This window comes from Podarcis raffonei, chromosome 17 (assembly GCF_027172205.1).
Source record: "Podarcis raffonei isolate rPodRaf1 chromosome 17, rPodRaf1.pri, whole genome shotgun sequence".
Taxonomy (NCBI): Eukaryota; Metazoa; Chordata; class Lepidosauria; order Squamata; family Lacertidae; genus Podarcis; species Podarcis raffonei.
The window spans coordinates 4,096,258-4,120,115 of NC_070618.1; the positions used below are offsets into that span (position 1 = coordinate 4,096,258).

Genomic DNA, 23,858 nt, shown 5'->3' on the forward strand with positions numbered 1-23,858 from the left:
TACCGCAACTTATAGCTTTCTATCAGATGGAAGCTGGTTTGAGGGGAAAGACATTGAACACCAGCATTTCTCAAGATGCTGCAGGACACATAAGGATTGTGGCTTAAGTCACGTGTGCTTGGATTCAAACACAAGTGGTGGGAGTGCGCTAGAATTAGAGCTGGGGGAAAATGGAAATGCGTACACAGCCTGACTCAAAACTGTCAGGCTTTTGTTATTTATACAAATCCCTTGCTTGCAGGACTTGCTTTTCAGGAACAATATCTGTATATTCTTTAGTCACTCTCTATCATCTACCTGCAAACATTTGAAGAAATGATATGTCTATGAAAGTAATCTTCAACGTTCCTCCTAGTTAAAGCGGTTTAGCGGATGTAATGGTTCTAGGGGTTGCTCGTGCGCAAATCGGCGCCACACCTGGCTGGGTTGCTTGAGTGAACCCTTTCTGTCCGGACAGCCACTCGCCTGTGGCTGTCTCAATCGCTGGCAGAATCCGTCAGTGGGCGTTTCTTGAACTTCTTCCAGCAAAGAAGCTCTTTGACGCCTAGTCTCCGCCTACTCTCCCTGCGCGGAAGCCTTCTGCGCAGGGAGGGCGTGGGCAGCGGAGGACCCGTGCTCTCCCCGCTGGTCCCTGGCGAGGAGTCATGGAGCCACCTCGCCAATTCCCCCATCTGCCCCCCTTCTCCACTGGTGCTACGCTGATTTCCTTCCCCAGAAGATGTGCTGCTTCTCTCCCTCCCGGGACAGTCTCCGGAATCCCTCTGGAGCCCTCCCTCTCCCTCTGGCTCCGATGGCAGTTCCGTGACAGCAGATCCCAGACTTAAAACCACAGAATTGGAAAGTGCCGCAGGAGATTATCTCATACTTCAGGCAGAAGAGTCCCCCTACAAAAACTGGATCCTCTACTTTCGGCTTACTTTTATTCATTCTCAAGTCTCTGTTCATTCCCATTGCAGTCCTGCTTGCTCTTTCTGAGGCACATAACATACAGGAGAATCGACCATTCATGGAAAGAGCTGCAGCCATTAAGGAAAAAACCAGCATCTTCAGAGCTCTGATTAAGCATATACCAGCCACCTCACAATGCTGTGTAAATAATTTGGAGGAAGTTAATATGGACATATGAAAGGAAAGCACAGAACTAAGAAGGAACCTATATTGGTAGAACACTTGCTGTTCAGTCTTGACACGATAGTGCATTCATTCATTCATTCATTCATTCAATGCTTCATACAGCATTTTAGCTGATGTAGCATCTTGATTGATTCCTGTTTCAGTTTAGGACTCATGAAGATCAGGCTAACGGCATGACCAATGGAATAAGCAGCAATCACATTATAAACAATTAAATGCACCCCATTGTCGTTAATGCCCTTCCAAAACAAAACTATCGACAAGATTTCCACAAAAACGTTAGTTACGTAGAGAATGGAGAAAGAAGCCAGGGCTTTGATGGCATTCAGGTGAGCTTCTGTGCTGACATCCCTTGCACTGTTTTGTAACAGATTTTTGTGCCTCCATAGAGAAGTTAGTAATAAAATGGATGAGAACAAAAACATCGTGAAGGGAAAGAGATACGGAAAAATATATAGTAGGATAAGAAACTCACAGGAATTGGATGTGTTAATTGCTGAGTCATTGTTCTTGTTTAGATGTGATTCAAATAGATTACATTTAGAAAAAATGTTGTTGCCTGTTAATGCCACAGTGGTGGTGATTGCAGAGAAGACCACAGTCCCCAGAAGCAGCCAAGGCACCAACCCAGGGAATCTCCGCTTCATTTGCAGGAAGAGAGGGTGGGAGAAGCTAGCGATTTTTACACAGTACAAGACATTGAGCCAAGTGGCAAACCAAAGGCTAGCCGTATTAAGAAATAGCCATGAGGAATCATATGCAATGTTTATCTTCAGCATCAGAACAGGGTCCACAAAAAAGAGGTTGAATATTGCAACCTGTATCGTAACGGCATGAAATGCAAATCTGAACAAGGTGAGACAAATCAGGATCATGTCCGCCGGTGATAGTTTTCGGCTTCTAAACCAGTCAATGCAGTTGATGATAGCAATGAATCCATTTCCCACCATTCCTGTGAGGGTTTCAATGACCAGAAGAACGAAGCAAAACAATTCAAATAAGGTAGGCATCTTTCTGAGCATGAAATAGAAACGTTTCTTTCAGTGTAATGTGTAATATTAGCATAGGCTGATGCTGATGCTGCCCTTTATATTACCAGTGGAGAACAGAATACTTCTGCCTTCTTTCCAGAATAGAGAAACTTGCAGGGAGGGGAGCAAGCTATTTTCATTTGTTGATTCTGTGCAAATGCAAATCACATCTGGAAGATTCCATTACTAAATCTATATCATATATTCTGCTGTCATATTTGCAAATTTGACAGTGGTGCTAAATATCATCTTTGCATCTGGCTTGACGAACAGGGATACATGATTCTTTTAGGATTTGTTTATTTTGATTAATGTTTGTTCACCAGTATTATTATTCTTAATCCATCTGAAAACAGAGATGTCTATCAAATAATTTCATAAATTTATTGTGTTTGTGAGGAACGTGGTTCTAATTGGTCAGAGAAATAAAACAGGGTGTTCAATTGTGCATGCCAATAGAAGATTTTTTTTAAGAATTGATTCATTGTTTTTGTAGTACTTGCCCCTCTTTAAGCAATCAATGGATTTGACGCTCAGGTTTTGACCTCTTAAGGGACACCCAGCTGGGCTGCCCTCTGTTGCCATTGCTGTTTGCATTGTTCATGGAGGTACTAGGCATCCAACTATACAAAGAGGCGTTCTACAGAGGGTGTCATTGTGCAGGATGTGGTACACAAAGTGAGTATGTTGGCAGATGACACCCTCTTATCTTTGCAAAATCCAATAACAGCCCTTTAACCACTTAAGTGGCAGCGATAAATGTATCACAGGGTAGCAGGATTGCAAATCAACTACTCTAAATCTGTGCTTCTTCGTATCAATTTAGAAACACTACAAGAGGCTGGTTACTAGTTAACTCTCCATTTGCCATAGCACATGGAGAATTTAAGTAGTTCAGTATTAACTTCACTGTAGACACGACTTCCAGTTCTGGCTGCCTTAATGGAGACAGCTCCCATGACAATGGGAGATCGTTGGCGAAGGAGAAAACAAGGATGATTGAGGGTAATTATCCTTGCAAGGTCCCCCCAGCGCCAGGGGGGAACAGACTTCACTTGCAGATCGTCTTGGTACCTGGCTTTTGCTCCAATATGGAATACGGGAGGCAGGGAGATGCTGAGTGCAAAACCACTTTGCCTGTTGGTAACACTCCTACACCATCATTAAGAAGCAGGGATTCTTCCGCTCATTAAAAGTTTAATTAGGAGTAATGTATAGATGCATGCTAGAAGAGTTGGGAGAAGCTTACAAACTGCTGAATTGAAACAGCTGCAAGGTTGTTAAGATGTGAATTAAAAAGAAGACTTCATTCAGTGCAAAAGTCAGTATGTGGAGGGGGGGACCCTAAAAATGTATTCTTCATATTTTTTTAAATTTTCATAACTGACTCAGGAAACCCCCCTAGAAGCCAAATTAATATTTTAAAGCAACAAGAAGAGTGGGAGCGAACTAGATTATAGATATGGTTTACAAATAAAAAAAAGAAACTGTTGTTGACTCCGCTATTCGAATCTCAGCCGTCTTTGGCACAGAGAATCAATAATAGCCAGAGACAGAGGAGATCCAACAAACACTTGTTTATTCAGCTAAGCAAAAGAGTGGGCAGAAACTGTTCTTAAATACAGGCGTGCTTTCGCTAATGGGGCCTCTTCCTGCCGCTGTGCCGCCAGCACACGATTTCCGTTCTCATCCTGGGGCAAAGTTCTCAACTCAAGGTAACTCTTCCAGGTTAGTGGAGTTTGTAACCTGAGGCATTTGTAACTTGAGGTACAATTAAGACTATCCACCACTAGCAGGCTTTCGCAGGAAACAGAGCAGAGACCAGACTTTTCTTTCTTTCTTTTTAATAATAATTTTAATTAGTTTTCAATTATAGTCCAATAATAGTCTCATTATAACAATGCCAAATTATAATATAATGACTAATACCAATCATTCAAATACCAAATTATAGAATTTAGGTGCCCCCCCCATGCTAGAATTGATGGTTTGATGATTTTCTTTATTTCTGCCTTCCAAGATGTTATTAATTTCAATTACATTCTAATCAAAATAATAATGCAAGAGCTGCAGTATTAATTATTTCTATTCATGTTGACACATAAATGATTTATGAAACTACAAGTGAGGCACTCAAACTATATCCTTGTTCTTCCTGTGTGTGACAATTATTCTGTCCGTGATGTTTCTTCCTTTCCTTGTAAAATGTTATGTCTTTTCCCGGTTGTTGCTGTTCTCCCTCATGCCTTGGGTGGAGCAAATATCCTATTGTTGCTTCAGAAATTTCTCCATTGCTCCATCCCGTGCTTCGTTGTTGTGCAAATATGACAACAGCTGCAAAAATCACACTGTCCCAGTAATGAACCTTATCAGTTCCTTGGCAAGTTTGCAGATTCCTTTCATCTATCAGCCAGGCTGGAGATAACTGAGCGGTTGTACTTCAAATTATATTGAATTCCAAGTCCTTTTAACATTATTCAGTTCAGTCCCTAAATAATAAAGGATGGGGAAGTGTCAGCTCTAAGTTTCCATCGCAAATTTCCAGAGCTTCCCCCCCTTTCCCCCCTTTTTTTACACACACAGTTCCATTTAATGTTATATTCCATATCTACAATCCAGTTTCATCCCTCCTCACTTGCACATATACAATCTGAACTAGCATTCAAGGGAGGGTTGCCGAATCATAAACGTAGAGAAGAAAACTTCATATAAAGCCGCCATAGGCTCCCCTTCCCCCACCTTTTGTACTGAATGACATCATCTCTCAAGTTCAGACCTTAAAGACCTCGCAGCTGGTTGAGTTCCGCAGTTTATGTTCTCATCTATTCTTGCATGCGCATGTACATTAGTCCAAATTAAGCTCTAATTAACAGGAGAACTTCTGTTTCTTAATGGCAACAGGGGAGGATTATCAGCAGGCAAAGTGCTTTTGCACTTAGCATCTCCCTGCCTCCCACAATCCATACCGGAGCGAGAGCCAGGTACTTAGACGAGCTGCGAGTGATGTGCATTCCCACCTGTCCCTGGTTTTTAGATACAATATCTGTATATTCCTTAGTCATTCTCTGCTATCTAGCTGCAAAGATTGTAACAAACGATACGTCTACGAATGTAATCTTCAACATTCTACCTAGTTAGACTGGTTTTAGCAGATCCCACATTTCAAATTGCAGGATTGGAAAGTGTCCCAGAAGATTATCTCCTACTTCAGGCAGAAGATTCTCCCCAGAAAGGCTGGATCCTCTACTTTCAGCTTATTTTGTCTCTGTTCATTCCCATTTCAATGCTGCTTGCTCTCTCTGAGGCACATAACATACAGGTGAATTGCGCATTCAAGGAAAGAGCTGCAGCCATTAATAAAAAATCAGCATCTTCAGAGCTCTGATTAAGCATATACCAGCCACCTCACAATGCTGTGTAAATAACGGAGAGGAAGTTAATATGTATATATGAAAGTACAGCACAGAACTAAGAAGGAACCTATACTGGTAGAACACTTGATGTTCAGTCTTGACACAATAGTGCATTCATTCATTCATTCATTCAATCAATCAATCAATCAATCAATCAATGAATCAATGCTTCGTTCAGCATTTTAGTTGATGTAACATCCTTACTGATTCCTGTTTCAATTTCGGACTGATGAAGATCAGGATAAGAGCATGACCAGAGGAATATGCAGCAATCACATTTAAAAAAATGAAATGCACTCCAATGTCATAAATGCCCATCCGAGACAAAACTATTGACAAATTTCCCACAAAAACGTTAGTTACGTACAGAATGGAGAAAGAAGCCAGGGCTTTGATGGCATTCAGGTGAACTTCTCTGCTGGCATCGCTCGCACTGTTTCGTAGAAGATTTTTGTGCCTCCACAGAGAAGTTAGCAATAAAATGGATGAGAACAAAAATATCGTGAAGGGAAAGAGATTTGGAAAAATATATAGTAGGATAAGAAACTCACAGGAATTGGATGTGTTGATTCCTGAGTCACTGCTATTGTTTAGATGTGATTCAAAAGGATTACATTTAGACACAATGATACTGCCTGTTATTGCCACAGTGGTGGTGATTGCAGAGAAGACCACAGTCCCCAGAAGCAGCCAAGGCACCAACCCAGGGAATTTCCGCTTCATTTGCAGGAATACAGGGTGGGAGAAGTTAGCAATTTTTACACAGTACAAGACACTGAGCCAAGCGGCAAACCAAAGCCTAGATGTATTAAGAAATAGCCATGAGGAATCATATGCAATGTTTATCTTCAGCATCAGAAAAGGGTCCACGAAAAAGAGCTTGAATATTGCAACCTGTATCGTAACGGCATGAAATGCAAATCTGAACAAGCTAAGACAACTCAGGATCATGTCAGCCGGGGATAGTTTTCGGCTTCTAAACCAGTCAATGCAGTTGATGATAGCAATGAATCCATTTCCCACCATTCCTGTGAGGGTTTCAATCACCAGAAGAACGAAGCCAAACAATTCAAATAAGGTAGGCATCTTTCTGAGCATGAAATAGAAGTGTTTCTTTCAGTGTAATGTGTAATATTAGTATAGGCTGATGCTGATGCTGCCCTTTATATGACCAGTGGGGAGCAGATACTTCTGCCTTCTTTCCAGAATAGAGAAACTTGCAGGGAGGGGAGCGAGCTATTTTCATTTGTTGATTCTGTGCAAATGCAAATCACATCTGGAAGATTCCATTACTAAACCTATATCATATATTCTGCTGTCATTTTTGCAAATTTGACAGTGGTGCTAAATATCATCTTTGCATCTGGCTTGATAAACAGGGATACATGATTCTTTTAGGATTTGTTTATTTTGATTAATGTTTGTTCACAAGCATTATTTTTAATCCACCTGAAAACAGAGATGTCTATCAAATGATTTCTAAATTTATTGTGTTTGTGAGGGATGTGGATCAAATTGGGCAGAGAAATAAAACAGGGTGTTTAATTGTGTCTATTAAATTAAATAATTGATTCATTTTTTTCTAAGTACTTGCACCTCTTTAAGCGATCAATGGATTTGATGCTCAGGTTATCAACCTCTTAAGGGACACTAGCAGGGCCTTAGTGAACAGCCGTGGTAAAAATGTAAATGTTACCTAAGTTCTTGCATTTTTTCAAGTTCTGCCTATCCCTATCCCTCCTCTTTAGCTAAAGAGATGGCAAAACAAACTCAAGGTAACTCTTCCAGGTTAGTGGAGTTTGTAACCTGAGGCATTTGTAACTTGAGGTACAATTAAGACTATCCACCACTAGCAGGCTTTCGCAGGAAACAGAGCAGAGACCAGACTTTTCTTTCTTTCTTTTTAATAATAATTTTAATTAGTTTTCAATTATAGTCCAATAATAGTCTCATTATAACAATGCCAAATTATAATATAATGACTAATACCAATCATTCAAATACCAAATTATAGAATTTAGGTGCCCCCCCCATGCTAGAATTGATGGTTTGATGATTTTCTTTATTTCTGCCTTCCAAGATGTTATTAATTTCAATTACATTCTAATCAAAATAATAATGCAAGAGCTGCAGTATTAATTATTTCTATTCATGTTGACACATAAATGATTTATGAAACTACAAGTGAGGCACTCAAACTATATCCTTGTTCTTCCTGTGTGTGACAATTATTCTGTCCGTGATGTTTCTTCCTTTCCTTGTAAAATGTTATGTCTTTTCCCGGTTGTTGCTGTTCTCCCTCATGCCTTGGGTGGAGCAAATATCCTATTGTTGCTTCAGAAATTTCTCCATTGCTCCATCCCGTGCTTCGTTGTTGTGCAAATATGACAACAGCTGCAAAAATCACACTGTCCCAGTAATGAACCTTATCAGTTCCTTGGCAAGTTTGCAGATTCCTTTCATCTATCAGCCAGGCTGGAGATAACTGAGCGGTTGTACTTCAAATTATATTGAATTCCAAGTCCTTTTAACATTATTCAGTTCAGTCCCTAAATAATAAAGGATGGGGAAGTGTCAGCTCTAAGTTTCCATCGCAAATTTCCAGAGCTTCCCCCCCTTTCCCCCCTTTTTTTACACACACAGTTCCATTTAATGTTATATTCCATATCTACAATCCAGTTTCATCCCTCCTCACTTGCACATATACAATCTGAACTAGCATTCAAGGGAGGGTTGCCGAATCATAAACGTAGAGAAGAAAACTTCATATAAAGCCGCCATAGGCTCCCCTTCCCCCACCTTTTGTACTGAATGACATCATCTCTCAAGTTCAGACCTTAAAGACCTCGCAGCTGGTTGAGTTCCGCAGTTTATGTTCTCATCTATTCTTGCATGCGCATGTACATTAGTCCAAATTAAGCTCTAATTAACAGGAGAACTTCTGTTTCTTAATGGCAACAGGGGAGGATTATCAGCAGGCAAAGTGCTTTTGCACTTAGCATCTCCCTGCCTCCCACAATCCATACCGGAGCGAGAGCCAGGTACTTAGACGAGCTGCGAGTGATGTGCATTCCCACCTGTCCCTGGTTTTTAGATACAATATCTGTATATTCCTTAGTCATTCTCTGCTATCTAGCTGCAAAGATTGTAACAAACGATACGTCTACGAATGTAATCTTCAACATTCTACCTAGTTAGACTGGTTTTAGCAGATCCCACATTTCAAATTGCAGGATTGGAAAGTGTCCCAGAAGATTATCTCCTACTTCAGGCAGAAGATTCTCCCCAGAAAGGCTGGATCCTCTACTTTCAGCTTATTTTGTCTCTGTTCATTCCCATTTCAATGCTGCTTGCTCTCTCTGAGGCACATAACATACAGGTGAATTGCGCATTCAAGGAAAGAGCTGCAGCCATTAATAAAAAATCAGCATCTTCAGAGCTCTGATTAAGCATATACCAGCCACCTCACAATGCTGTGTAAATAACGGAGAGGAAGTTAATATGTATATATGAAAGTACAGCACAGAACTAAGAAGGAACCTATACTGGTAGAACACTTGATGTTCAGTCTTGACACAATAGTGCATTCATTCATTCATTCATTCAATCAATCAATCAATCAATCAATCAATCAATGAATCAATGCTTCGTTCAGCATTTTAGTTGATGTAACATCCTTACTGATTCCTGTTTCAATTTCGGACTGATGAAGATCAGGATAAGAGCATGACCAGAGGAATATGCAGCAATCACATTTAAAAAAATGAAATGCACTCCAATGTCATAAATGCCCATCCGAGACAAAACTATTGACAAATTTCCCACAAAAACGTTAGTTACGTACAGAATGGAGAAAGAAGCCAGGGCTTTGATGGCATTCAGGTGAACTTCTCTGCTGGCATCGCTCGCACTGTTTCGTAGAAGATTTTTGTGCCTCCACAGAGAAGTTAGCAATAAAATGGATGAGAACAAAAATATCGTGAAGGGAAAGAGATTTGGAAAAATATATAGTAGGATAAGAAACTCACAGGAATTGGATGTGTTGATTCCTGAGTCCTGCTATTGTTTAGATGTGATTCAAAAGGATTACATTTAGACACAATGATACTGCCTGTTATTGCCACAGTGGTGGTGATTGCAGAGAAGACCACAGTCCCCAGAAGCAGCCAAGGCACCAACCCAGGGAATTTCCGCTTCATTTGCAGGAATACAGGGTGGGAGAAGTTAGCAATTTTTACACAGTACAAGACACTGAGCCAAGCGGCAAACCAAAGCCTAGATGTATTAAGAAATAGCCATGAGGAATCATATGCAATGTTTATCTTCAGCATCAGAAAAGGGTCCACGAAAAAGAGCTTGAATATTGCAACCTGTATCGTAACGGCATGAAATGCAAATCTGAACAAGCTAAGACAACTCAGGATCATGTCAGCCGGGGATAGTTTTCGGCTTCTAAACCAGTCAATGCAGTTGATGATAGCAATGAATCCATTTCCCACCATTCCTGTGAGGGTTTCAATCACCAGAAGAACGAAGCCAAACAATTCAAATAAGGTAGGCATCTTTCTGAGCATGAAATAGAAGTGTTTCTTTCAGTGTAATGTGTAATATTAGTATAGGCTGATGCTGATGCTGCCCTTTATATGACCAGTGGGGAGCAGATACTTCTGCCTTCTTTCCAGAATAGAGAAACTTGCAGGGAGGGGAGCGAGCTATTTTCATTTGTTGATTCTGTGCAAATGCAAATCACATCTGGAAGATTCCATTACTAAATCTATATCATATATTCTGCTGTCATATTTGCAAATTTGACAGTGGTACTAGATATCATCTTTGCATCGGGCTTGACAAACAGGGCTACATTATTCTTTTAGGATTTGTTTATTTTGATTAATGTTTGTTCACCAGTATTATTATTCTTAATCCAACTGAAAACAGAGATGTCTATCAAATGATTTCATAAATTTATTGTGTTTGTGAGGAACGTGGTTCTAATTGGTCAGAGAAATAAAACAGGGTGTTCAATTGTGCATGCCAATAGAATATTTTTTTTTTTAGAATTGATTCATTGTTTTAGTAGTACTTGCCCCTCTTTAAGCAATCAATGGATTTGACGCTCAAGTTTTGACCTCTTAAGGGACACCCAGCAGGGCTGCCCTCTGTTGCCATTGCTGTTTGCATTGTTCATGGAGGTACTAGGCATCCAACTATGCAAAGACGTATCTACAGACAGTGTTATTGTGCAGAATGAGGTACACAAAGTATGTTTGCAGATGACACCCTCTTATCTTTGCAAGATCCATTTACAGCCCTTCAACCACTTAAGTGGCAGCGATAAATGTATCACAGGGGAGCAAGATTGCAAATCAACTACTCTAAATCTGTGCTCCTTCCTATCAATTTAGAAACACTACAAGAAGCTGGTTACTAGCTAACTCTCCATTTGCCATAGCACATGGAGAATTTAAGTAGTTCGGTATTAACTTCACTGCAGACATTGCTTCCAGTTCTGGCTGCCTTAATGGAGACAGCGCCCATGACAATGGGAGATCGTTGGCGAAGGAGAAAACAAGGATGATGGAGGGTAATTATCCTTGCAAGGTCCCCCCAGCGCCAGGGGGGAACAGACTTTACTTGCAAATCATCTCGGTACCTGGCTTTCGCTCCAATATGGAATACGGGAGGCAGGGAGATGCTGAGTGCAAAACCACTTTGCCTGTTGGTAACCCTCCTACACCATCATTAAGAAGCAGGGATTCTTCCGCTCATTAAAAGTTTAATTAGGAGTAATGTATAGATGCATGCTAGAAGAGTTGGGAGAAGCTTACAAACTGCTGAATTGAAACAGCTGCAAGGTTGTTAAGATGTGAATTAGAAAGAAGACTTCATTCAGTGCAAAGGTCAGTATGTGGAGGGGGGACCCTAAAAATGGATTCTTCATATTTTTTTAAATTTTCATAACTGACTCAGCAAACCCCCCTAGAAGCCAAATTAATATTTTAAAGCAACAAGCAGAGTGGGAGCGAACGAAATTATAGATATGGTTTACAAATAAAAAAAGAAACAGTTCTTGCCTCCGCTATTCAAATCTCAGCCGTTTTTGGCACAGAGAATCAATAATAGCCAGAGACAGAGGAGATCCAACAAACACTCATTTAGTCAGCAGAACAAAAGAGAGGGCAGAACACGTCCAAAACAAAGGAATGGAAGTCCCACGCCAAGGAGATGATTCATTTCTTCATTTGCCCTTTCTTCCCCCCCTCCCCTCTTTCCCCTTCCCCCTCCCCTCTCTTTCAGGGCCTCCTGGCTGTAATCAGACCAGCCTAACTAGAGACCTTGAGCAAGCTGACCAGACACAGGAAGGAAACTCCTTAATGCCTGTTTCAATACTATTATTCTGTCCTAACATAGGCATCTTCTCTGTTCCGTTCTTCAGCAAATGCGAAAACTGATACAGTGGTACCTCTAGTTACGTACTTAATTTGTTCCAGAGGTCCGTTCTTAAACTGAAACTGTTCTTAACTAGAGGCGTGCTTTTGCTATTGGGGCCTCTTTCTGCCACTGTGCCGCCGGCACACGATTTCCGTTCTCATCCTGGGGCAAAGATCTCAACTCAAGGTAACTCTTCCAGGTTAGTGGAGTTTGTAACCTGAGGCATTTGTAACTTGAGGTACAATTAAGACTATCCACCACTAGCAGGCTTTCGCAGGAAACAGAGCAGAGACCAGACTTTTCTTTCTTTCTTTTTGATAATAACTTTAATTAGTTTTCAATTATAGTCCAATAATAGTCTCATTATAACAATGCCAATTATAATACAGAGTAATACCAATCATTCAAATACCAAATTATATAATTTGGTGCCCCCCCCCGCATGCTAGAATTGATGGTATGAAGAGTTTCTTTATTTATGCCTTCCAAAATGTTATTAATTTCAATTACATTCCAATCAAAATAATAATACAAGAGCTGAAATATTAATAATTTCTATTCATGTTGACACATTAAATGATTCATGAAACTACAAGTGAGGCACTCAAACTATATCCTTGATCTTCCTGTGTGTGACAATTATTCTGTCCGTGATGTTTCTTCCTGTCCTTGTAAAATGTTATGTCTCTCTTTTCCCGGTTGTTGCTGTTCTCCCTCATGCCTTGGGTGGAGCTAATATCCCATTGTTGTTTCAGAAATTTCTCCATTGCTCCGTCCCGTGCTTCGTTGTTTTGCAACTTTGACAACAGCTGCAAAAATCACACTGTCCCAGTAATGAACCTTATCAGTTCCTTGGCAAGTTCACAGATTCCTTTCATCCTTCCATCCAGCTGGAGATAACGGAACGGTTGTACTTCGAATTATATTGAATTCCAAGTCCTTTTAACATTATTCCGTTCAGTCTGTAAATAATAAAGGATGGGGAAGAGTCAGCTCTAAGCTTCCATCGCAAACCTCTTGCAACATTGAGCTTCCCTCCCTTTTTCCTTGGTGTTTTTTTTACACACACAGTTCCATTTAATGTTATATTCCATATGTACAATCCAGTTTCATCCCTCCTCACTTGCACATATACAATCTGAACTAGCATTCAAGGGAGGGTTGCCGAATCATAAACGTAGAGAAGAAAACTTCATATAAAGCCGCCATAGGCTCCCCTTCCCCCACCTTTTGTACTGAATGACATCATCTCTCAAGTTCAGACCTTAAAGACCTCGCAGCTGGTTGAGTTCCGCAGTTTATGCTCTCATCTATTCTCGCATGCGCATGTACATTAGTCCAAATTAAGCTCTAATTAACAGGAGAACTTCTGTTTCTTAATGGCAACAGGGGAGGATTATCAGCAGGCAAAGTGCTTTTGCACTTAGCATCTCCCTGCCTCCCACAATCCATACCGGAGCGAGAGCCAGGTACTTAGACGAGCTGCGAGTGATGTGCATTCCCACCTGTCCCTGGTTTTTAGATACAATATCTGTATATTCCTTAGTCATTCTCTGCTATCTACCTGCAAACATTGTAACAAACGATACGTCTACGAAAGTAATCTTCAACATTCTACCTAGTTAGACTGGTTTTAGCAGATACCACATTTAAAATTGCAGGATTGGAAAGTGTCCCAGAAGATTATCTCCTACTTCAGGCAGAAGATTCCCCCCAGAAAGGCTGGATCCTCTACTTTCAGCTTATTTCGTCCCTGTTCATTCCCATTTCAATGCTGCTTGCTCTCTCTGAGGCACATAACATACAGGTGAATTGCGCATTCAAGGAAAGAGCTGCAGCCATTAATAAAAAATCAGCATCTTCAGAGCTCTGATTAACCATATACAGGCCACCTCACAATGCTGTGTAAATAATGGGGAGGAAGTTAATATGTATATATGAAAGTAAAGCACAGAACTAAGAAGGAACCTATATTGGTAGAACACTTGCTGTTCAGTCTTGACACGATAGTGCATTCATTCATTCATTCATTCATTCATTCAATGCTTCGTTCAGCATCTTAGTTGATGTAACATCCTTACTGATTCCTGTTTCAGTTTGGGACTGATGAAGATCAGGATAAGAGCATGACCAGAGGAATATGCAGCAAGCACATTTAAAAAAATGAAATGCACTCCAATGTCATAAATGCCCATCCGAGAAAAAACTATTGACAAATTTCCCACAAAAACGTTAGTTACGTAGAGAATGGAGAAAGAAGCCAGGGCTTTGATGGCATTCAGGTGAACTTCTCTGCTGGCATCACTCGCACTGTTTCGTAGAAGATTTTTGTGCCTCCACAGAGAAGTTAGCAATAAAATGGATGAGAACAAAAATATCGTGAAGGGAAAGAGATTTGGAAGAATATATAGTAGGATAAGAAACTCACAGGAATTGGATGTGTTAATTCCTGAGTCACTGCTATTGTTTATATGTGATTCAAAAGGATTACATTTAGACACAATGATACTGCCTGTTATTGCCACAGTGGTGGTGATTGCAGAGAAGACCACAGTCCCCAGAAGCAGCCAAGGCACCAACCCAGGGAATTTCCGCTTCATTTGCAGGAATACAGGGTGAGAGAAGTTAGCAATTTTTACACAGTACAAGACACTGAGCCAAGCGGCAAACCAAAGGCTAGCCGTATTAAGATATACCGATGAGGAATCATATGCAATGTTTATCTTCAGCATCAGAACAGGGTTCACGAGAAAGAGGTTGAATATTGCAACCTGTATCATAACAGCATGAAATGCAAATCTGGACAAGCTAAGACAACTCAGGATCATGTCAGCTGGAGATATTTTTCGGCTTCTAAACCAGTCAATGCAGTTAACGATAGCAATGAATCCATTTCCCACCATTCCTGTGAGGGTTTCAATCACCAGAAGAACGAAGCCAAACAATTCAAATAAGGTAGCCATCTTTCTGAGCATGAAATAGAAGCGTTTCTTCCAGTGTAATGTGTAATATTAGCACAGGCTGATGCTGATGCTGCCCTTTATATGACCAGTGGAGAGCAGAATACTTCTGCCTTCTTTCCAGAATAGAGAAACTTGCAGGGAGGGGAGCAAGCTATTTTCATTTGTTGATTCTGTGCAAATGCAAATCACATCTGGAAGATTCCATTACTAAACCTATATCATATATACTGCTGTCATATTCGCAAATTTGACAGTGGTGCTAAATATCATCTTTGCATCTGGCTTGACAAGCAGTGATACATGATTCTTTTAGGATTTGTTTATCTTGATTAATGTTTGTTCACTAGTATGATTATTTTTAATCCATCTGAAAACAGACATGTCTATCAAATGATTTCATAAATTTATTGTGTTTGTGAGGGACGTGGTTCTAATTGGTCAGAGAAATAAAACAGGGTGTTCAATTGTGCATGCCAATAGAATATTTTTTTTAAAGAATTGATTCATTGTTTTAGTAGTACTTGCCCCTCTTTAAGCAATCAATGGATTTGACACTCAGGTTTTGACCTCTTAAGGGACACCCAGCAGGGCTGCCCTCTGTTGCCATTGCTGTTTGTATTGTTCATGGAGGTACTAGGCATCCAACTATACAAAGACGCATCTACAGACAGTTATTGTGCAGAATGAGGTACACAAAGTATGTTTGCAGATGACACCCTCTTATCTTTGCAAACTCCATTTACAGCCCTTCAACCACTTAAGTGGCAGTGAGAAATGTATCACAGGGGAGCAGGATTGCAAATCAACCAATCTAAATCTGTGCTCCTTCCTATCAGTTTAGAAACACTACAAGAAGCACTATGGCACTCTCCATTTGCCATAGCGCATGGAGACGCATCTACAGACAGTTATTGTGCAGAATGAGGTACACAAAGTATGTTTGCAGATGACACCCTCTTATCTTTGCAAACTCCATTTACAGCCCTTCAACCACTTAAGTGGCAGTGAGAAATGTATCACAGGGGAGCAGGATGATTGAGGGTAATTATCCTTGCAAGTCCTGTCGTCCCCCCTCACTTTTCCTGATTGTTCTCCCTCATGCCTTGGGTGGAGCTAATATCCCATAGTTGTTTCAGAAATTTCTCCATTGCTCCGTCTCGTGCTTTGTTGTTTTGCAACTTTGACAACAGCTGCAAAAATCACACTGTCCCAGTAATGAACTTTATCAGTTCCTTGGCAAGTTTGCAGATTCCTTTCATCCTTTCGTCTGGCTGAAGATAACTGAGCAGTTGTACTTTGAATTATATTGAATTCCAAGTCCTTTTAACAGCATTCAGTTCATTCCATAAATAATAAAGGTTGGGGAAAAGTCAGCTGTAAGCTTCCATCACAAACCTCTTGCAACATAGAGTTTCCCTCGCTTTTTCCTTGTTGTTGTTTTTTTACACACACAGTTCCATTTAATGTTATATTCCATATCGACAATCCAGTTTCATCCCTCCTCACTTGCACATATACAATCTGAACTAGCATTCAAGGGAGGGTTGCCAAATCATAAATGTAGAGAAGAAAACTTCATATAAAGAAGCCATAGGCTCCCCTCCCTGAACTGCCTTTTGTACTGAATGACGTCTTCTCTCAAGTTCAGACCTTAAAGAACTTGCAGCTGGTTCAGTTCCGCAGTTTATGATCTCATCTCTTCTCGCATGCACATGTACATGTACATTAGTCCAAATTAAGTTCTAATTAACCAGAGAACCTCTGTTTCTTAATGGCAGCATGGGAGGATTATCGGCAGGCAAAGTGCTTTTGCACTTAGCATCTCCCTGCCTCCCACAATCCATACCGGAGCGAGAGCCAGGTACTTAGACGAGCTGCGAGTGATGTGCATTCCCGCCTGTCCCTGGTTTTCAGGTACAATATCTGTATATTCCTTAGTCATTCTCTGCTATCTACTTGCAAACATTGTAAGAAACGATACGTCTACGAAAGTAATCTTCAACATTCTACCTAGTTAGACTAGTTTTAGCAGATCCCACATTTAAAATTACAGGATTGGAAAGTGTCCCAGAAGATTATCTCCTACTTCAGGCAGAAGATTCCCCCCAGAAAGGCTGGATATTCTACTTTCAGCTGATTTTGTCTCTGTTCATTCCCATTTCAATGCTGCTTGCTCTCTCTGAGGCACATAACATACAGGTGAATTGACCATTCATGGAAGGAGCTGCAGCCATTAAGAAAAAATCAGCATCTTCAGAGCTCTGATTAACCATATACCAGCCACCTCACAATGCTGTGTAAATAACGGGGAGGAAGTTAATATGTATATATGAAAGTAAAGCACAGAACTAAGAAGGAACCTACATTGGTAGAACACTTGCTGTTCAGTCTTGACACGATAGTGCATTCATTCATTCATTCATTCATTCAATACTTCCTTCAGCATCTTAGTTGATGTAACATCCTTACTGATTCCTGTTTCAATTTGGGACTGATGAAAATCAGGATAATGGCATGACCGGAGGAATATGCAGCAATCACATTTATAAAAATGAAATGCACTCCAATGTCATTAATGCCCATCCGAGACAAAACTATTGACAAATTTCCCACAAAAACGTTAGTTACGTAGAGAATGGAGAAAGAAGCCAGGGCTTTGATGGCATTCAGGTGAACTTCTCTGCTGGCATCGCTCGCACTGTTTCGTAGAAGATTTTTGTGCCTCCACAGAGAAGTTAGCAATAAAATGGATGAGAACAAAAATATCGTGAAGGGAAAGAGATTTGGAAAAACATATAGTAGGATAAGAAACTCTCAGGAATTGGATGTGTTGATTCCTGAGTCACTGCTATTGTTTAGATGTGATTCAAAAGGATTACATTTAGACACAATGATACTGCCTGTTATTGCCACAGTGGTGGTGATTGCAGAGAAGACCACAGTCCCCAGAAGCAGCCAAGGCACCAACCCAGGGAATTTCCGCTTCATTTGCAGGAATACAGGGTGGGAGAAGTTAGCAATTTTTACACAGTACAAGACACTGAGCCAAGCGGCAAACCAAAGGCTAGATGTATTAAGAAATAGCCATGAGGAATCATATGCAATGTTTATCTTCAGCATCAGAAAAGGGTCCACGAAAAAGAGCTTGAATATTGCAACCTGTATCGTAACGGCATGAAATGCAAATCTGAACAAGCTAAGACAACTCAGGATCATGTCAGCCGGGGATAGTTTTCGGCTTCTAAACCAGTCAATGCAGTTGATGATAGCAATGAATCCATTTCCCACCATTCCTGTGAGGGTTTCAATCACCAGAAGAACGAAGCCAAACAATTCAAATAAGGTAGCCATCTTTCTGAGCATGAAATAGAAGCGTTTCTTCCAGTGTAATGTGTAATATTAGCATAGGCTGCTGCTGCTGCTCTTTATATGACCAGTGGGGAGCAGAATACTTCTGCCTTCCTTCCAGAATAGAGAAACACGCAGGGAGGGGAGCGAGCTATTTTCATTTGTTGATTCTGTGCAAATGCAAATCACATCTGGAAGATTCCATTACTAAACCTATATCATATATTCTGCTGTCATTTTTGCAAATTTGACAGTGGTGCTAAATATCATCTTTGCATCTGGCTTGATAAACAGGGATACATGATTCTTTTAGGATTTGTTTATTTTGATTAATGTTTGTTCACAAGCATTATTTTTAATCCACCTGAAAACAGAGATGTCTATCAAATGATTTCTAAATTTATTGTGTTTGTGAGGGATGTGGATCAAATTGGGCAGAGAAATAAAACAGGGTGTTTAATTGTGTCTATTAAATTAAATAATTGATTCATTTTTTTCTAAGTACTTGCACCTCTTTAAGCGATCAATGGATTTGATGCTCAGGTTATCAACCTCTTAAGGGACACTAGCAGGGCCTTAGTGAACAGCCGTGGTAAAAATGTAAATGTTACCTAAGTTCTTGCATTTTTTCAAGTTCTGCCTATCCCTATCCCTCCTCTTTAGCTAAAGAGATGGCAAAACAAACTCATTGCATTTGTGTTGGGATGCAAAAATCTAGGATAAGCAAGAAAAGAAGGAATGGGAATTGCCTAAGTTAATGTCATACTATGATGCTTTTCAAATCAAATCCTTGATCCCATTGCTCAGGGGAAGAACAGAGGACCCTCCGGTCCAACTCGAGATGGGCCCTTCCATGCTTTGTATAAGAGGCCACCCTTTCTTACCTTTGTCCTTGAAGGAGGTAAGGAAAATGGACAATCCGTTTACAAGATCAGAACCGATGGCATGGAGAACGTGGAGCAAAACATTGGCCTCTTACCCTTCACCACCATTCCTGTTCCGGGATCATCCAGCTTTCAAACACAGAGATAAATGTCAACAGTTCAAGGATTGGGACGATGTAGGTATTTATACAATCCACATGACCTGCTTCCCAGAGAGAAAACAATTTCCCAAGAGGAACTGCAAGGTAAATTAACAGGCATTCGTACTACCTGGTTTCAGGTAGCTCAGGCTCATTCTTTTGCACTTTGTTTGGAGCACAGGGGAGCGGCCCTACGCAGGTTTACCTTGTTTGAATCCTTATACAACAGGCCAGCATATGACCTGAAGGGTCTCCTTCCCTAATATAGAGCAATCTATTGTGGTTTCCAATTAGGGGTCCAGGGGCCACTGGTGGTCTGTGCAACGCACACTGGGGGTTCATGGCCCCATCCCTTGCCTCCCCACACCTTTTTTGGGGTCATTTTTGCATTGTAATATCACAAATTTTATGATCTGTTTTGTTGTTGTTGTTTAGTCATTTAGTCGTGTCCGCCTCTTCGTGACCCCCTGGACCAGAGCATGCCAGGTACTCCTGTCTTCCACTGCCTCCCGCAGTTTGGTCAAACTCATGCTAGTAGCTTTGAGAACAGGCATATGGTCTGTTTTAGCACCATGCAATTTTGCAAGATATTGGCCAAAATTGGTTTTGAAATCACACCACAATAGCAATTTTGACCCGGCAATATGCAGCAATATATCGCTCCTCACGCGAGGGAGAGCAGGGCAGCCGGATATTCCACTGTGATCTCAGCCAATAACACTGCTGATCTGAGCTGCCTTCCCTCACGCTGAGGGAAAACAGGGCAGCTGATTGCCCTCACTTCAAGGCACCATGGCACTACCTTCCCCTGGCACTTGTGGGATGTGAAACTGCAGACAAGTACAACAGTCCCACAGTGGACATGTTAGGGGATGTTTTGTACCACTCAGGAGCATAGCTGTCAACTTTTCCCTTTTCTTGTGAGGAATCCTATTCGGAATAAGGGAATTTCCTTTAAAAAAAGGAAAACGTTGACAGCTATGCTCAGGAGAAGACTTCCTGTTTCCTGCTGAGCTGGGACAGACTTCCACTACATGTGACTTGAAGAGGGTCTGGTCTGTCGTACTAGCATGGAGGAGCACACGGCCTCCATGTTCTGATCAATGTGTCTTCTCCATTTTGTATGTTGCTGTGTGTTTGGAGAAGTGACTGTTTAGTCGCAGTCACTTGGGACTAACTTCTTCATGGAATAGTTCTAGCTGTTATGTAACCCAAGCCTGCCTTCAGGGATATGTCTGCGAACCTGAATGAATCGGTGAGTAAACTACTTTTATATTAACGTTAATCAGATTCTTGTGTTTATTCTTTTTAAAAGGGATTAGAAGGGATTTTACCAGGAAGGAACCTTTTATAGTATGAGTCAGCAACAAGCTGATCATTGCGTAATTTAAAAAGGGGGATGTTTGGAACTCTGCTAGAATATGGAACTTGAAAGCGCAAGCTGGGAAGGATATCATTAAATAATATATCCTCTCCTGCCTCCCTAATCATCCCCACAGCACTGAGGCAGAGCAGCTTTTCTCAGTCAGCAGAAAAGCAGCAGCAGCCACAGTGGACGTGCATTTTCGCTGGCTGCCACCTCTGGCTGCTCCACTGACAGCGGTGTGATGCATCCCCCATCCCCTTCCATTCAAACAATGTGGTGGAGGTGACTCCGCTTCCTCTCTACCCTCCACCTATCCAATCTCTGTGACTGATCCATCCCTCATCCCCATGCCTGATCTCCGATTTCAGACATTGTGATACAGTGGTACCTTGTCGAGCGTCCGGGATCTGTTCCAGAGCCCTGGACGGTCAGTGAAAGAGACACTCGACAGAGCGTCGCTCTGCATCTGGAGCGGTTTAGCGCTTCTGAGCATATGCGAAGCACGATTTAGCGCTTCTGGGCATGCGCGAAGCAGCAAACCTGGAAGTAACCCGTTCCGGTACTTCCGGATTTGCCGCGGACGTCCGCCAAAATGGATGATCGAGGGGGCAGACGTTCAAAGAGGTATGATTGTATATCAGAATATTGTGATGTTTAGCTGCTGAGTTATAATTGCAGCTGTGTAGCTGAGTCCAACAGACTGAAGCACCACCCTGCACCACAGAGAATTAGTAAGCTTCATTGATTGCAGCACGATTAGCGATAGCTTAGCAGTGGAAGAACCAGACTGAAACAACTCAGAACGTATGGAAAATAATATCTGGATGTCTCACAAGACACGGGGGGGGGGGCAATTAAAGGCATATACCTGAATATATATACCTGTATACCTGAAGGAGCGTCTCCACCCCCATCGTTCAGCCCGGACACTGAGATCCAGGGCCGAGGGCCTTCTGGCGGTTCCCTCATTGCGAGAAGTGAGGCTACAGGGAACCAGGCAGAGGGCCTTCTCGGTAGTGGCGCCCGCCCTGTGGAACGCCCTCCCATCAGATGTCAAAGAGATAAACAACTACCTGACATTCAGAAGACATCTTAAGGCAGCCCTGTTTAGGGAAGTTTTTAATATGTAACACTGTACTGTTTTTAACACTTGATTGGGAGCCGCCCAGAGTGGCTGGGGAGGCTCAGCCAGATGGGCAGGGTATAAATAATAATAATAATAAATAATAATAATAATAATAATAATAATAATAATAATAATAATAATTAGAAAGAGACACCTTCCAAGAAACATGGACCCCATTCTTTAATTATTTTAATGACCAAAATGGGTCAACTTTGTGAGCATGAAATAAAAGTGTTTCATTCACTGTAATATGTAATATTTGCACTGTTTGCTGCCACTGACACACTTTATTTATATGAGAAGTGCAGAGTACAATACTTCTGCCTTCTCCTTAGAACAGAAGTGGAGTGGAGGGAGCTATTTTCATTTGTTGATTTCTGTTCTGATGCAAATCACACCTGGAAGCACTCTATAGCTTAATCTATAATATCTGTTCTGACATCAGATTTGCAAATTTTACAGAGGTGCTAAATATCATCTTTGCATCTGGTGTAACAAACAGGGACCTGTGATTCTTTCAGGATTTGTTTATTTTGATTAATGTCCCCACCCCAGTATTAGTAGTTTCAATCCATCCCAAAACATAGCTCTTTATCAAATGATAAGTTTATTGCATTTGTGAGTGGTTCTAATTAGTTGTATAACTAAAAGATTAACTAGTTGGATAATAAAAATGTTAATTTGTGCATGCCAGTAGGACGGGTGTTTATAATTACACTTCCTAGAAAAGGAGGAATTGGAGGAATTAAGCATCAGGAAGTGTAAATCCAACATAATTCTTTCTCCAAGTTTTCTGCCTTTATAGAGAGATTTTACAGAAGCATACAGGTGATGCCCCTGCCCTGGGAATTGTAGTACATTCAGGGTGCTAGGTTAGACCAAGGATAGGGAACATCAGTCTCAGGGACCCAATGCAGCTGTCCAAGCCTCTTTCTCAGGCCACCCCTCTCTACTTCTGATTTTCACTATCCGTTCATTCTTTTTAAGGGTTTTTTTATGTGCCTTTGGATGGAGAGAAAGTACAAAGGTGGTGGGACAGCACTCATCTCAGCCCTTCTTCCTTGCCCCCTCCCCAATATGCCTCCTCTTTCCATTTTGCAGACTGACCTCTCTCTCGCATTTGCACCATGGCTTACTGGCTGAAGACTAAAGTGACTTCCTTACAAAGCTGGGACTTCCTTTCAAAGCTCGGAGACAGATTCAGACTAACATAACCTTTAAATACGCATTTGGGAAAGTGAAATAAACCAAAATATAATTAAATGTGTTTCAATCAGTGGTCCATCAAACATGTATACAATATATAAGATATGCAAAGAACATACCGTATTTTTCGCTCTATAGGACGCACCTGACCATAGGATGCACCTTGTTTTAGAGGGGGAGAACAAGAAAAAGAAATTCTCCCTCTCTCTGCGCAGCGCCCCTTCAGTGAAGCAGCAGGAGAAATGGAGCCCCTTCCATTTCTCCCCCCGCTTCGCTGAAGGGGTGCTGCCCAGCTCTCCCTCTCCCACATTGCCTTCGTCTTCATTGAAGGCAACCCGAAGCCTCCGGAGCGCAGCGGGAGTTCCCGCTGCGCTCTGGAGGCTTTGGGTTCCTTTCGCTGAAGCCAGGAGATCAAGACTCTCCCGCTGCACCCCGAGCTTGTGGGGCAAGGTCGGGGCTGGTGGGGGAAGCCCGGGTTCCCCTCCCAGCCCCAGGGACCACACATTCACTCCATAAGACGCACAGACATTTCCCCTTAGATTTTAAGAGGAAAAAAGTTCGTCTTATGGAGCGAAAAATACGGTACCTATTCAAAACAAAAATTATTAAAATGCTATTAAATAACAAAAAAATTACTTAAACAGGCATTAGCCCTCCGTCTCCCTTTGCTATTCCCTCTATTTTGTTTTAAATCTTCATTTTAAAAAAATATGCTTAAAACTGCTGACATATTTATAGACTGTGACCTTTTATTGTGCATGAAAATGGAGTCTACTATTCACTGTGTGAATACAGTGTGGTAAATGCTGAATACG

The 23,858-nt window shown here is 41.3% G+C and overlaps 2 protein-coding genes across 2 annotated transcripts; both read right to left on the reverse strand.

Annotated features, from left to right (window-relative positions):
- Window positions 1–1,220: 1,220 nt before the first annotated feature.
- On the reverse strand, window positions 1,221–2,084 carry LOC128405316 (taste receptor type 2 member 40-like). Its single transcript, XM_053371841.1, has one exon. It carries the CDS (start codon window positions 2,082–2,084, stop codon window positions 1,221–1,223), a length of 864 nt encoding a protein of 287 aa, XP_053227816.1.
- A 3,895-nt stretch (window positions 2,085–5,979) lies between these two features.
- Window positions 5,980–10,156, reverse strand: LOC128405317 (taste receptor type 2 member 1-like). The gene is made up of 3 exons (XM_053371842.1): window positions 9,949–10,156; window positions 6,130–6,472; window positions 5,980–6,035 (listed from the first exon to the last, which is right to left on the reverse strand). The coding sequence occupies exons 1-3, from the start codon at window positions 10,150–10,152 to the stop codon at window positions 5,980–5,982; spliced, it is 603 nt and encodes a 200-aa protein (XP_053227817.1). The 5' UTR covers window positions 10,153–10,156.
- Between the last annotated feature and the right edge of the window lie 13,702 nt (window positions 10,157–23,858).

Coding starts and splice junctions, on each gene's coding strand:
- LOC128405316 (XM_053371841.1), bottom strand. CDS start 2,084: ATGGTGGGAAATGGATTCATTGCTATCATCAACTGCATTGACTGGTTT.
- LOC128405317 (XM_053371842.1), bottom strand. CDS start 10,152: ATGCTCAGAAAGATGCCTACCTTATTTGAATTGTTTGGCTTCGTTCTT. Junction 6,473..9,948: donor TTCATGCCGTTACGATACAG/GTTGCAATATTC, acceptor GTTACGATACAG/GTTGCAATATTCAAGCTCTT. Junction 6,036..6,129: donor AATCAACACATCCAATTCCT/GTGAGTTTCTTA, acceptor TTCTCTGTGGAG/GCACAAAAATCTTCTACGAA.